The following is a 15,815-nucleotide window of genomic DNA, read 5'->3' on the forward strand; positions in this document are numbered from 1 at the left end:
AAGCTCTGAAACCAGTTCAGTTCTCAATGTTTTCAGAGTACACAACCATATTAAGAAAGAATGGGCCCAGAACAGCCTGTTCTACCAGTTGTTGCACAGATCCACATTTCCAGACATACACAGCAGGTCATGCATATCTGCATGCGGATAGCCATCTCTCTAAAAACAATTGTTACACACCAGTAAAAGCAGCCTTTCAGCTCAGTCATTTGTAAATGCTGGAGGGAGTGTCTTGTTTGTGCTAGTTGTGTTCTTGTGCTGGTATAGTGACTACTTGTGGACACATGAAATAATCTCTTTTTAGTCTGGAGGAAGGATTTACATTCAGACAAGCCGGCTTAGCTGGGACACAGGACCAGCTCTGCTTGCTACTCTCACTTGGGTTAGTGGCAGCATAAGTGAGTGCTGACAGTCAGACAGTATCTCACAGCATTTCCAGAATGCCAAGAAGAGCAGGCAAGTTCTGTCACAGTTAAGTGGGATATCATAGGTACTGTTGCAGGTATGGATTTAAGAAAGGATCCTTTCACATCTCAGCATTAGCCTTTATCACATAGTTCCCTGCTGTAATACTGGGAGCTGGTGCTAGTAGCATAGCACTGCTTCTATTCTCAGAGACTTCAGTCTTGTTTGACTGTGAGGAATTGGCTTTCTCTAACAGCCAAGGCAGCACTTCTGGCCCATCCCACTCTATATGCTAGCCCAAGGAGCCTGCCTAGGTTACATGACCTTTGAGGGAGTGGGGTCTTGTCACATAGCACATAACAGTCAGGGTGTGTACATCCAATGCATGGCTCTATGCAGAAGAGAGAAGGTTCCATCCACCCCAGCACTGCAGTAACCTTATAATGGATTAGGTTCCTATGGGATCTAGGACCTTACACGCAACATCAGTGGGATTGCTGTGACTCACATACAGCTTTCAATACACCCACTTGCACCCAAGCCGGACTAAGAAAGATGCACTGTATCCAGACACCTGTCGCTCTCGCTAAATCTGATTTGGACGCAGATTCTTGGTTATGTAATGTAACACCAAAGAAACAATTTTACTTTCCCTAAAAACGAATGGAACACAGAACTTTCATTCTATGCTTTGTTCTCAGTACCCGCCTCTCAGTCCCTCAGGAAAAGACAATTTAAGGACTGTATTAATTGTTAATCCTTTCTTGACTTTCACTTGACTTGACATTTGATTTTGAGAATGGAGGATCCTTTTTGGTTTGTTGTTTTGCCTTAACTAATCTCACTGTACAACAAGTATGAAGGAGCAGGCCCTCCTGCAGCTCAAAATGGGGCAAGAACTATGTTAGTCTCTAGTTCTATCTTGACAAACACTAGACATCTGCTTCAGAAGGATTTAAATGAGACCAGAAATAGGATTCATGTTTTCTATCACACTGCATTTCTAATTACCGATTGGAGACGAATTTCACTAAAATGAAGGCTTTTTAAAATTAAGTTTGGTACGAGCGTGCTTCAAATCAAATCACAGTATTATGTGCTGCAGAAATAAAAGACAAATTCAGTAACCTTGATGATAGAGTCAAAGTTTTTCCGAGCAGACTTAGCTAAATTTTAAGGAGAGCACTTGATACTAATAATGATAGATTTCCAATCTCTAAGAATGTAGAATTTATGGAAGAAATATCTCTCTAAATGTACGACTAAAACAGACAGGTCAGGTTAAACATTTTCTCAGTTTCACCCAGCGCTCAGTGTTCCCCTGAACTGACAGAATTCACCATGTGTCTTTATTAACCCTTGTTCTGAAGGTTTGATGACGGCACTGGTACACATGGGACTCAGATGGTGAAAAACTGTACCAGATTTTGTATTTAGGAAGAAACTAGCTAGATACAAAAAGCAGATCAGCACATGTAGTCTTTTAACAATACCATGTGCACATCTCCTTGCCCTGATACTACTTTGCTTGCTAGAAGAGATCACAAGCAAAACAACTTCTCTTTTGACTCATCCACTTTAACAGCTAGAATTACTTCAGTGATTGTTCTGCGGTCTGTCACTGATTATTTCAAATAGTACTACTCTTCTCACGAGTTCAGTATTCTGTTCATGTTGCTGATAATTCCTAAGGGGCCAAGTTCCAATGGTTTGTGAGTTAATTTTGCAAAGTTCCGTGACTAAAATGTTCAACTTTTTAAAGTGGAGAGTGATTTATTCAAGGCTGGTGGGTTTTGTTTTGATTTTTGAACCTTGGATGTGTAAATGCCAGTAGGCATCAATGGGGATTGTCTGAAAATAAAGAGGACACTATGTTTCTGAGTGTGTAAAAATAGTATGTAAACTAGACTGACATCAGCAGTAATGACAAGCTTGGACCTTCAGAGATAGGAATTAGTGGAAATAGGATATCTGTACTTAAATGGATTTAAGTAGTTTTGCCATTTTCCAAGCAGTGGTGAGAACAGTCAGGTGAACAGATGTACAAGTCATACTGGAGTACAGCGTGTAAGCAGAGAAATTACATACAGGTTTGTAAATATATCATACAACGCAACAGTGTATGCTGTATGAAAGGAAAACGGAGCTCAGAGTCTTTAGATTTAAACCTGTTGAACAGCTGTCAAATCTGTGTTTGTTTTGACAGCAGTATGCCAGTGCTGCAGCCCTTGCCTAACTGGATAAGCCAATGCATTTCCCCAGAGAAATCAGTTTACGACGGTTCGAAGGGTTGGCTGTAAAAGCTTACACAACTCATCATTTCACAATCAAGAGCTCCATGAAAGGCCAGTTCCAAACTTATGCTTCAGAGTACTTAAAAGTTAGAGTAATACAGACCTGGTACGGTGAAGATGTAGCATACGCATTTTATTTAGCTTCTTTCAGGAGGCTGTCTGTAAGAACACATGAAATATTTTATGAAGCTCAATAACAATCACCATGTGTGCTGCCGGTGTAGTTGGGAACAGCTGATAATATTACTGCTGTCTGGTTTTGGTTTGCCTGAAAGCCTAAATCTGCAGTTGTTCAGCAGCTGAAAAGCAGCTGAATTCAGGCATATGGGGTGAATGATTAACTTCTGCAGTCCTCCCAGAGCCATTCATAATTCAGAGCCCTCCGAGTAGGACTGTAAGGCAGTTTATCACCTCATTACTTCTGGCAAGTGCTTCTTGGAAAGTGGCCTCTGGAAAGGCTTTTACTAAACAGTGACTTCCTGAACTTGCCTCTCCCAAACCTTGGTTAAGCTCTTTCCACTATGATCACAATTTAACAACCTAGTTAAGAGTTAGCACAATTTTCCTTACTAATGCTGCTCATCAGTCAAGGACCTCTCTGAGGCACATCTGGCCTAACAAATACATCAAATACGTTCTGCCCAGGCAGAATAAACTTTGAATCTTGATGTGTTTAAACTCATTTCCCATCAATTCATTTATAAACAATGATTAATATATAAAGATTTTTTACCAGCTTCCTCTGGGTAATAATTTGAGAGCAGTTTCTCTTGCTTCTTCTAGGCTTAGGTGGATTATCCTCTTTTTATGCTATTTCCATTTGGTTTGACAGGACAGGGTTTGTTTTTTTCTCTTTCATGACCTAGTTTGGGATTAGGTATTTGGCATAAAACTAGATATCTCTAATCAGCTCAACTCAGCAGAAAATGAAAGAGCTCTATTTTCCTTGTATCTTGCAGTTTATAATTGATCAGCCTCATATTGGTCAGTGTTTATGAAACAAATCTTCCATGCTTTGATGCCAACAATGCTAGGTCTGCCTGAGCACATTTATGTGGCAGTTCCTGGCAGGATATAAAGATTTTGCCAGATGTAACTTGAAAAATATTTTCTTCTCTATTTGCAGGAAAATAAAAACATTTTAATAATATTTATTACACTGTTGAAAAAACCCTGTATGATCCTGTGTAATCTGACCAGAAAAAAGACACCCAAAATGAAAAAAAAACAAAACCCAACCAATTGAAGGTGGGTAAAATGTTACCAAATCTTATTGTAACAAATGCATAAATTTAATTACAAAAAATGTGATGTAATTACCAGCTAACTCTAAACTTTAGAAGTCTCACCATCCATTTTACATTGAAATCAATATGTCTTTAAGCTTGTGAATGGGGAGAATGTATTGCTGTTAACTGCTTCTTATTTGTTCTATAATGCCTCTGTCCCTAAGCTGAATCTTAAGAGAATAGTTATTCCTATGTGTGACTTCAAGTAAGAGCAAATATTTGTCTCATTTATGTGACCATATCAAATGTAGTTGTCATACCATACATATATGTATGGTATATATATATACATATATCTATGTATTTGAATGGTTATGTTTGCTGTATGGAAAAGTGCTTACCTTATGGCAGTTCTCGGCCTTATCTAGCCTTTCTTTGAGTCAATTTAAATGATGAAAATGGAACAAAACAAAGCACAGAAAACTACCTACAGGAGCTGGTAAATTGAATGGACCCAGAGAAGGATCTGATGAGTGTCAGAGTAGGTGCAAATATGGGGCAGAGCCTTACAGCTCACACTGAGGGCACAGAAAGAAGAAAACTGTGATGCTGGAATATGGGTAAGGTCTCACCCTATGTTTAGCTGTGAGATGCTGGATGGACACAGCTAGCCATTGAGCTATACTCAGAATGTGAGCAGGATTTCAGTGAGGTGCAAAAGAGAATATCATTGAGTTAATTTAGTTCAGTACCATGGTAGCTAGTAGTCCAGAGGGAAGAGGGTCAACCACAGAATAAAAATATGCTCCTGTCTTGAAATTTTGATGGGTTCTGTTTTCTCTCTGTCCGTTATACTGTGGCTATAGCCTCCTTTGTGACTGACAGAGGCAGACCATGAAGATGCTATAAGCAGCTAACAATCACAAGATTGGACTACAGCAACAGATGGATGCAAGCTTGGGATTATACTTAGCTATAATTATAGTGCAGTTGGCAATTTAGGGTGGGCAAACCTGATCCATCTTTAATTAGCTAATCCTAATGAAAACATTCTAGTCACTGGAACTGAACATACTTGTTACAAAGTAATTTACCTTTTGCCACCCTGATCAGAAGGTTTCCACCGTGCCAGCAGTGTGTACTTGTGCACATTACTCTTTAGGCACACCCACCCTATAATTACAAATCCTATTGTCGTTTTGCAAGAGTGAGGTAACGTGCTACCCTTTATGAGTTAGCAGAATGTAAACCTTTTAGAAAGCTTGTAGTGTACTGCTAAGAATTCGTTGTGCAGCAAGAATCTGACACCTAGTGGATAGACGGCATTTGAGAAACGTAGCTGGACCATCAGGGAATGTTGACATTAAATGACCCCATCAAGCGGAACGACGACTTTACCACAAGAAAAGGCAATGATTTTGAACGACTCTATGCACAGGGCCAAAATAATCGGGTAATGGAATGTTACTCTGGAAGCTCCAATGTGTCAGAGCAGATGTCAGGCCAATAATGCCTAAAAGACAGAGACTAAATCCCGCAGAGACATTGGAGGATTCTGATGTGATGCCCTGGAGTCCGATGTCAAACAAAGAAAACTCAAGTATAAAGTAAGACAGTTGGGCGAGGTGATGCTGGAGGTCTTTTCCAGCCTTAATGATTCCGTGATTTTATGATCAGGCTGAAGCGCAGGATTTTTAAGCTCTCCAGGGAAAGCCTTGGCCTGAGAGGAGACAACATGGGAACGGAAGGGCGCACAAAACAGAAGGCTGAAGTGATAGCACGCGGTCGACGCAAAAGTGATTAATCATTTTAAGTACTAACAAAGCACCATCGTCCGACCAACGCTCCCATCACCGCCGCTAAGGGCCGCTAAGGGCCGCCTCCGGCCTCGCTCCCGGCGACACGCGGACAGGGCGGGCAGCACCGCCTCCGCCAATGGGAGGAGTAGGGCCGGCCCAGGCCTGCAGCCCGCCTCCCGGAGCCCGGCTCCGCCCTGCGGATGTGGCGCCGCGAGCTGGCGGTGAGTGGGGTGCGGGTGGTGGGGCTGTGCTGTCGGAGCCGCCGCTACCGCCGCCGCCGTGGGGGAGGAGCCTGTCTTCCCCCGGCCGCCCAACCCGGGAAGCTCCTGGGGCGGGGAGAGCGACGGGCCGGGGGTCCGGGCGGGGCTGGGGGCGGCCTCTAATTGACTGCTGTGCGGGAGGGGCTGAGTGTGGCTGTGCGCTGCGGCCGTGCGGCTCCTGGGAAGGAGAGGTCTGCTGGGCCGCCCTGGCACGGTGGTGGCAGCGCTGCTGTCCAGGCGGTGGCCCCGTGGGCTCATGACCTCGTGTCGCGCTAGCCAGGCTTACCCATCTATGTGAGCTTCGCTGTGCGAAAATAGGAGAGTAGGTGTTCTGCAGAGTGTGCGAGGCCTTGTGTGCACTAATTCAAGCTAACTATTTCATTATGTCCCGCTGACTCAGTGCTGGGTCTTGCACGTGCTGAATCAAACCAGCTTTGTGGTACCAACCTTGCGAGCGCAGGTTTGAAGAGGGCTTTAGCGCTCCTCTGTTTCAAAAGCAGTAAGGCTGCAATAGCTAACAGCAGGTCCTGCTCACTCACCGCACTGACCACAGGGATTGTGCATAAGTGATGCTTCCAGACAGCACGGTGTGCATGCAGAGACTGTTGTCATGCTGGAAGTTGGCTGGCGTGGGCCCTGTGGCAGCTGGGACACCCAGAAGTGCTCCTCTGAAAAGATGTCCACAATATTCACCGTTTACCAATGCCTCTGTGTCAAGATATGCAGTGTGGCAGTTATTATCTTTATGTATAAACATACATAAAACAACTATGGAAAGTGAAGCAGTAAGGTGAATTGACTCGTCACGATGATGTAGTGAATCACTGGCACTGCAGTTACAATGCCTTATCACACTGATTGCATTTCCCTTCGACTCATTCTGCTTGTACAGGTTTGCATCAGAAATCTTTTAAAAGTATTTTATTAATCTAATGCATTTTCTTTAAATGTTTGCATGCTCGGGTTCAGAGCTGTAAATCTAAATTACATACTTATCACTGTAGAACTGTGCCTATAAGGAACTGAAGGCACAGTATTGACTGCATAGTTCAGTTGGGTGATTAATATTATACGTGAGTAGTCTGTGCTGATGCTTAGCACTTTATGACTGAACTTTGTCACAGAACACTTGGCTTATAACTTTCAACGAATCTTTTAATTGCTGTGAGCGTAATTTGCCTGTCTGTATCATCATCATAGTATCATAGTATCGTGCGAGTTGGAAGGGACCTTAGAGATCATCGAGTCCAACTCCCGGGTTTCGAGCCCTCTGTGTAGCAAAGCGGCACTTCTACCCCCTGCGCCACATTGGGGATTCGAACCCAGGCCCTCCGGTGCTGCAAGCAGCACTTTATACCTCTGCGCCACTGGGTGTGTGTGAGAAGGTGTTTTAAGTTTCCTTGGAATACTTGGTTAAAGCTTCACAAGATTAACTGAGAAAGTACCTCCATAAAAGTATAATGTATTTGCATTCTTACCAGGAAAAGCTTATTTATTTCAGATAGCTGTTTGACTAATGTTGTCTTCTGACAATGTTTTCATTTGCTGATGATTATTATGCTGTAGGACGTTGCAAGGTGGAGCTTTTGAAGATAGTTCTCCCTTATTACTTTGTTTTTATTTACTTATTTTCGTTCTCCAAAACCAATTCTTTCCTATACATAGCAAAAACAGTTTCAATACTTGGAGAGTGAGATATACATGTCCCAAAAGATTGGTAGTATCTTGCTAAGTGATGGTCAGAGGGGTTATTCAAATGCTTTATAGTACTCTACTCAGTTGGTCCACATAAATGGTTACCTGCCACTTTGTTAAGCACAGACAAGTGTAGCACACTATAGTGAAGTTTTGCATTCTTTACATTGATATCATATATATATGTATTGCCATTTTTGTTTTGGTTTTGTACTTAGCAGGTTCTTAAAAGATGAAGGAGACTTGGTCTTTCCTGGATACTTTTGAGCCTAACTTCAGGCCTCTGGTAGTAATTGAGCTTGCAAAAGGCACCAAAAAGGAAACTGTAGAATGGTTCACTAAAAGAATAGTGGACAAAAAGGCTGATGGAGGTGAGTATAACAGGGTCTTCTGTGACACTCTGTAATAGATTGGCTGTCATAATATGGAGAAAGACAGAAAATTAGTTTTCATGTGATTCATGATAAAAGTAATTACTGTTTAGCCTGTCCCATTCCATTCTTCAGTTTTGAAGTTGCTTGTTATCATTTAAGAGCAGTGGCTTAAGGTCATGTGCCTCCTGAAGTTTAGAATCCTTCCATCTTAGTGGTGAAACTGGAGTAAACTCATGTAACTTAGATTTTTAGTGACTTTCTGTGACAGTCTTCTCATGTTGACTAAGAGAAGATTGTAAGTCTTGCCAAATCATTACCAAAATGAAGATGCGTTACATCTATTATTCTGCCTTCAAGCCTTGGCTTCATGTTTTAGAGTACAGTTGGGTTAGCAGGAAGCAAATTAATCTTGATAAATTCATGTTGGTTTTTAATTATGGTTTTTCTAGCTTGTATGTTTTCACACAGAGAATATTTCATTTCTCGGTGTTCCAATATACTTCCAAGAATTAAAGTCAGTTAACTTTTTTTTGGTGATTCCTTAGAATTTTTTCTTTTCTCTTGGAAAGGCACTGTTTATGACTGTTGTATCTGACATCTGGTGGTCAGTAAACTTTGTGCAGATGTTGGATCTCTGACTACAAACTTGCTTGGAGGCTTGTTTCAGAGGTCTGGTCTTCTTAAAACTAGTGGGACTGCAGAAGCAATGATTACTGATGTGATGTGAGCATTACAGGAGTAAATCCAGACTGTCCTCATTGTTCCAATTAATATTCAGTAAACACCTCCACAGAAACAATACCATGGCAGAGGGTTACCCTGCAAAATTATGAATATCGTATGCTGTTGAAACCTTGATTCTTCATCCTTGTAAGAATACAGCTTCAGTGCTTCTGATGACCGGGTCCAGTATGATAGGTTATGATACAATTTTCATTAGGTATAATTTTTATGTATTCTGTTCCATATTCTGTCTTCTTTTACTTCAAAGGTGCACAACTACTGATTAAACCGTTGGTTACGGAAAACGGAGATGCAAATATTTATCTAGTTGGAGCTTCCCACTTAAGGCTGTTGCTGGGAGCCGAAACTGTGGGTTTGGTGAAGGAGTGTAATGATAACTCAATGAGAAGTTTCACATACAGCAGTAGAAAAACTTTCAAAGATTTTGCAGGTAAGCTTTATTAGACATTTTGTATCATTACACAGCTATGGGTACATTTATTATCCGTTTCACTATTAAGTCTTTCATAGTTTATTTACCCTTTGGAATGGTGTTATGATTGTTACTGTGGCTCTTGAAAAACTCAGGGCCAGGCTGGATGGGGCTTTGAGCAACCTGGTCTAGAGGGGGGTGACCCTGCATATAGCAGTGGGGCTGGAACGAGATGATCTTAATGGTCCCTTCCAGCCCAAACCATTCTATGATTCTGTGATTTTATTCCTTTTTCAGTTTTCAGAAAAATACTTTGGAAATTGTATAGCAGAAATGGATATAGAGATTCTGAGATTGACAAATAGTGGAAACCTAACTGAGAGTCTTTCAACAGATCAAGAGTATCTAGTACTTACTGGTACACTATCCCAGTCTCTAGCAGTTCATAATTCTTTTGTGTTCAAATTCATTCTCTTAATCCACTTGGGTAGTCAAAAATGCAGTGGCAAATGTGTACTAGTTATTGAAAACTTCTTCCTGCAATGTTTATTTTTAAAAGCGGAGGTTTTGCTAAAAAGTATTTGTTGGACTGGTCTTTTTTGGTAATTTTTTTGTTGTCTCAGTTATCTTATTATGCTGCACAATTTCTTACTACCTTCTTTTTTTACTTAGATGACAATCACAATTTCCTTACAATGTCAGAATGTCAGTATATCATCAAACATGAGCTTGAAAACTTGAGAGCTAGAGATGAAAAAATGATCCCTGGATATCCACAGGCAAAGCTATATCCAGGAAAATCAATTGGTAAGCAAGGTAGTTTGTTGTCTATATCTCAGCATCTTGACTTAGGACAGTCTTCACGGGGGAAAAAAAGCCTTAATTCTCCTTCAATTAAAATAAATTCTCAAGATGTAAATCACACTATTAATTTATCTTGTTTTCTCAGATTTTCATAATGGTGAAACAAGGAGCAATGGATGTACAGTGTGACAAAGGAAATTCCAAGTAGATATTAAGAAAATGTTCTTTACAGTGAGGAAAATCAAGTATTAGAACAGGATCTTAGAGAGATTGTGGAAATTCTGTCCTGGAGGATTTTAGATCTTAATTGGACTGTATCCTCCACAGCTTCAATTAAGCTGGACCTGCTCTGAGCAGGAGGTTGGACCAGATGACTTCCATAGGGCCATTCCATCCTTAGTCTTCCTATGAGACTGATATTCTTGCTTTACATTCTTTTGAGTTGAATACATTTTCAAGTAAGTTGATGTTATCTGTTATTTTTAGTTGGTACCCAAAGTATTTGTGTTATTAAAAAAAAACCAAAGAACAGCAAACAAATCCAAACACACCAAAACCCACCAACAAATTGTTTTTTACAAAATCTACAGGGGAAGGCCACAGGAAGTCATTGAAATAAATGTGTTCCTGCTCATGAATAAATATTTTATTGATAGTAAGTTTACTTGCTTCTTTTTGGGGTGAACAATGCTAGTAGTATGGCATATGTTTATTGTTTCATTTGTGGTCTGCAAATGTTGGAAACAGCATGCCTTTAGTAGTATTTTTATGGTAGCTCCAACTAGTATATTGGTAGAGATGCTACAGTTTCCTAGGGGACAATTCTCTCTTCTAGAATCCATATATCATTTTAATAGCCACATTTTTATCCATTACTGTTTGTCATCTGAGAAAATTCAAGAAAACCTTAGTTTTGGTAAGTATGTAATGTAACCCATTTGCTGATATCAACTTTCTTGTATTTGGCAAGAGTCCTAGTATTTCTTTTTCCTTCCAGTGAGAAGATTATTGACCAATGGTATTCTAGTTCAGATTTTCCCACTCCATGACAGAGAAGAACTGAAAAAGCTCCGACACACCTGGTATGGCCGAGTCAAAATTGGCTATCAACCTTTAGGTATGTGAACACTTACTCTGCTACAAATAAAGTGCAGGGGTTTCTTCTGGAGGAATTTTCTCTACAATTGGTGTGAGAAGACCAAAGGTCCTTCCCAACTACTACTCCATTTAGCCTCTATAAAAGTGATTCTCCTGTGTGGAAAGTAAGTATTGTAACAAGAAGTCAGTTGTTTCACTAGGAATTCACCTTGTCACCTCCCTTTTTCACTAATAGTTTACCTTGTTGCCTTCCCATTTCACTGAGTTTACATTGTCACCTTCCCAGATTCATGTTACGGTTCACCTTCTTTAATATTACCTTTCTGCCCAAGTTGCTTTGTTTGTCATCATGGACTGAAGTTCACTTAGACTTGCTTTTACTTCTCTTGGAACCAAGAAGGTATTTCGTACATGGTTCCTCGACTACAGCCTTTGTGGACTTGCTGACATGCATAGTCAAGGTCACTTCATTAAATTCTTCATTCTTAAGTGCCTGTAGGTTAATCTTCTGCTATGATGACTGGCAGCGCAACTTTTCTGGAGTGAAGTTGGAGCCTGAGAGAATGAGTAGGCTGCTATCTCTCAATTCTTAATGATTTTCTTTCTTGTGGCTGCCTGAGTTTTGTGCTATTTAGGCCTTTGGTACAAGCAGAGAAGGATGAGCATGCAGTTCAAAGACCCTCTTATAATATTTAGTTTTAAAACTTCACCTGCTCTTTTGAGTTAGCCCCCTGAAGGAGATCAGGACATGAAATTGGCAGGTTAGTCTGCTGATCCAGTGTCAGTACAGGTCCACCTTAGGAGCAGTCTCCTTTTAACAGAAGTGTCCCTGCCCATCAACAAATCAGTAGTGGACCAAGCCAAAACTGTTTATTTTCAAATTAATTTTTCATAGTAAGGCTCCTCAATGTCTGGGATTCACAAAACTGCATTGATTTGTAGGCATTTCAAAAGTGTGAGTTGTCGGTTGCTAGATTCAGTTGAGTGGATTATAAACACTGAGCAAGTTCAGAATGAAAACAAGTTTTAATCTGACAGTGTGGAGAGAGTTAACTTCTGAATTCTAATGCTGTGAACTTTATATGAAGAAGAAAAAAATTGTTTGCCTCATCAATAATCTCTTGTTCCAGCAGTTACTTGAGATTCTTCCCTGAGCTATAGAAGTTAAGGATCTGGCTCAATAATTCCTGCCTCCAGACTACTGTGTTAGAGGATTCTGCTTTTTATTCTTGTTTATACAGGAGAAGTTCTTTTTCAACGTCATCAAATACACAAAAAGTTTAAAATTACATTAACCCTGTTGTATATGTACTAGTTTAGGGATCTCTTTTATGTTGTGCATGTGGAGTGTGAAAAGATGCTAGTGGCCAATAATCAAACTCATAATAATTCGTTGATTAATTGAGAAAGTTTTTGGCATTCTGATTTTTCTGTTTGTTTGCCTTTCCCTCTGGCTTTCAAAGACTTACCTGATTGGCAGCTATGAATTTCTGCTGCAGTTTTCTGTTAATTGCATGCCATAACAATATTCTGGCATTGCACATGAGCTTTTGATGTACTAGTCTTTTATGCAGAATATATGTACAGTGTCAGCTCACAGGGCATGATATTTTATTATATGAGTGAATACGTAGCAGTAATATCATAGAATCATAGAATCACAGAATCACCAAAGTTGGAAAAGACCCACAGGATCATCCAGTCCATCATATACAACTATAAAAGACTTGGTCTTCCAGGGAGGCAAAGATTAAAACAGGTTTTAGCACTCTAAGCTTGGTATGGTAGTTATTTCTCAATCTTATTAAGTGATGGCATTTTTAGATTATGATAGATCGTACTTCACTTTGTTGTTGTTGTTGTTGTTGTTCAGAGTAGGACAAGGCGGAATGGTCTTGAACTGAGACAGAGGAGGTTTAGGTTAGATATTAGGAGGAAGTTTTTCACACAGAGGGTGGTGACGCACTGGAACAGGTTGCCCAATGAGGTTGTGGATGCCCCATCCCTGGAGGCATTCAAGGCCAGGCTGGATGTGGCTCTGGGCAGCCTGGTCTGGTGGTTGGTGACCCTGCACAAAGCAGAGGGGCTGAAACTCAGTGATCATTGTGGTCATTTTCAACCCAGGCCATTTTATGATTCTGTGATTGCTTTCCATGGAGATGGCATATCTGTCATATCCATTAGTACTGCTCTATCCAAACCCTTAGAACACTTGTGCAGACAACCTCAGTGAGAATGATTGCGAATTTCATGTATTGATTTTCTACTGAAGGGAATGTCTCAGCCTCGGTGCGTTTTTAGGTGTGTTTAAGAATTCAGTATATCTTTCTATCCTTTTAGTTCACTGAGGGGTGGCAAAGCGCTAGTTCTTTTAGTGCTGTGCAAACTGAAACAAATTTGGTTCCTAGGTCTATGTATGCCACTGAGAAACTTCAGAAGTCAGCTGTCACTTATTTGCTATAAAAAACTTACATGTAATTCTAGCCATTCATTTATAGATTCTGTTTTTAAGAATGCTAGTCTTCCTTTCCCTCTGGATACTGTAGTTATTGAGGTATTTGGCTTCCCTACTATCTGAATATATGTGTGCATTTATATAACATAACACAAATAACCTTCTCTGGTTTTGGAATGTACAAGAGGGAGAAACAAAACAAAACAAAAAAACAGATCAGAAAATAAATATTTGGGCCAAGGGATTATTTTGCATTCAAGTTTGATGTTTATTATACCGATATGTACATTGAGCATCTTAATGGATTCATTTTTCTCTGCAGATGAGATACGCTCCTACTTTGGTGAAACCATTGCTCTCTACTTCGGCTTCTTAGAATATTTCACGTTTGCGTTGATTCCGATGGCTATCATTGGAATTCCTTACTATGTGTTTGCATGGGAAGATTATGACAAATACGTAATGTTTGCCACATTCAACCTGCTCTGGTCCACTGTGATCCTGGAAGTTTGGAAGCGGATTTGCGCTGTGATGACATATCACTGGGGGACACTGCTGATGAAGCGGCAGTTTGAAGAACCAAGGCCAGGTTTCCATGGTGCTTTGGGTATCAATCCTGTTACTGGGAGGGAGGAACCAGTGTACTCAAGCATTAAGAGACAGTTACGCATTTATCTGGTGTCCGTACCGTTTGTGTGCCTTTGCCTCTACTTCTCACTGTATGTGATGATGATTTACTTTGACTTGGAACAGTGGGCTCTGGATTATCATGAGGAAGATAAGTCCACCTTCAGCAGCTTGATGCTGTATGTGCCCAGTATCATATATGCTGTCGTGATTGAAATTATGAACCGTATCTATAGGTATGCTGCCGAATTCTTAACATCATGGGGTAAGAAAATTATTTATTATTCTTATTTTTACATTATAATTCAGAATCACAAATGTTTGGGACTTAGTTTACTGTGGGGTAAAAGAGTTGGCCATCTTCATTTCTTTTATTTGGAGTGTTACAAGACTGCAGTTTCATGTTTGGTTTATTTTGAACTGAGTCTAGAAGAAGGGATCATAGAATCATAGAATGACCCGGGTTGGAAGGGACCTCAAGGATCATGTAGTTCCAACCCCCCTGCCTAGCAGGGCCACCAAACATACACCTTTACTAGATCAGGGATGGTCATGTCTTCCTCTTCAGCCTCTTTCAAATGCCAGAGTCCCTTCTCTGAATTAGCTCTTACTGAGGCTACATTAACCATAGTGCTTTCCTAGGGGAGGGGGTAAGTTCATCAGAGTTGGAGATTAGCAATAGATATCTTTGCTCCATAACCCGAGTTTGATGAATACATCATTGTGTACTGATACATCATTGCAGAGGATAGAGGCACTAAGATAATAGAACAAAATCTAAAAACATTAACAAAATTGTCTTACAGTAGTGTTTGTGTATATTTTATGTATAATGAAGATTGAGATTTCACATCCTTATCAAAACATTTTCTTCTGGACACTCTCAGAAGAGACTGAAAAGGATGCGGAGCTCATCTGGTTGTTTTCCACCTGGCATATTTTCAGCTAAGATCTGACTTAAGCAACTGAACTGGCAGAGCATAGGAAAAAATCTGGGCATGGGGGCTGGCAGACAGGGAAATTGCAGGGTCGGTGCATTGCCATTGCTGCTACTGAAGAAATGATGGTAGAGTATAAATTGTTTTTGCTATAAATTATTGGAGGGACTATTCCTCATACACTACTACTGAAATGATTTCTAGGTGGAAAAAATGTTTATGTTTTGTATAACAGTGTTTAGTACGTTGTATGTGCTTCTGCTGTTTACTAATGAGTAATTTTGTTTATATTTTAGAAAATCACAGGCTGGAGTCTTCATATCAGAATCATTTAGTTCTGAAGGTTTTAGTGGTAAGTAGGTAGTATGAGGAGTAAAAGGAAACTTGTTATGTGTTTTATTAGTATTTTCGCAGCATTTCTGTCTTGACTTTCAATTTTGTTCAGTGCCAAATAATGTGATTAAACAGGATTTCTGTTGTGGTTGCAGTAACTGCTAAGCTGTATAGATACTTTGTCTTATATTGCACAGGTTTGTTGTTGGTTTTGAATTGATTGTTCTTTCATTAGGATTCTGGATATGTAAGGTTTTTGTTTTATTTTAATTGATGTGGTCCTGGCTTCAACTGGGAATTATTCCTTTTGGTTTTTGTAACATTTCATGGTATACTGTCTTTTAAGAA

At 40.1% G+C, this 15,815-nt stretch overlaps 1 protein-coding gene across 5 annotated transcripts in view; it reads left to right on the forward strand.

Moving 5' to 3' along the window:
• The window catches only part of ANO10 (anoctamin 10), a 124,760-nt gene that overhangs the window by 11,517 nt on the left and 97,428 nt on the right, over positions 1–15,815 (forward strand). For 2 of the 5 annotated variants that reach the window (XM_072328355.1, XM_072328356.1), the window contains exons 2-7: positions 7,904–8,053; positions 9,048–9,230; positions 9,885–10,019; positions 11,014–11,133; positions 13,892–14,461; positions 15,431–15,486. In XM_072328355.1, coding sequence (XP_072184456.1) covers positions 7,915–8,053; positions 9,048–9,230; positions 9,885–10,019; positions 11,014–11,133; positions 13,892–14,461; positions 15,431–15,486 — 1,203 coding nt within the window. In that variant the 5' untranslated portion in view covers positions 7,904–7,914. Of the gene's footprint in view, positions 1–5,872; positions 5,949–7,900; positions 8,054–9,047; positions 9,231–9,884; positions 10,020–11,013; positions 11,134–13,891; positions 14,462–15,430; positions 15,487–15,815 lie in introns of those variants that run through there. The other 3 variants (XM_072328351.1, XM_072328353.1, XM_072328352.1) reach the window with 3 other exon arrangements.

The sequence above is a fragment of the Excalfactoria chinensis genome, chromosome 2, assembly GCF_039878825.1.
Source record: "Excalfactoria chinensis isolate bCotChi1 chromosome 2, bCotChi1.hap2, whole genome shotgun sequence".
Lineage (NCBI taxonomy): Eukaryota > Metazoa > Chordata > Aves > Galliformes > Phasianidae > Excalfactoria > Excalfactoria chinensis.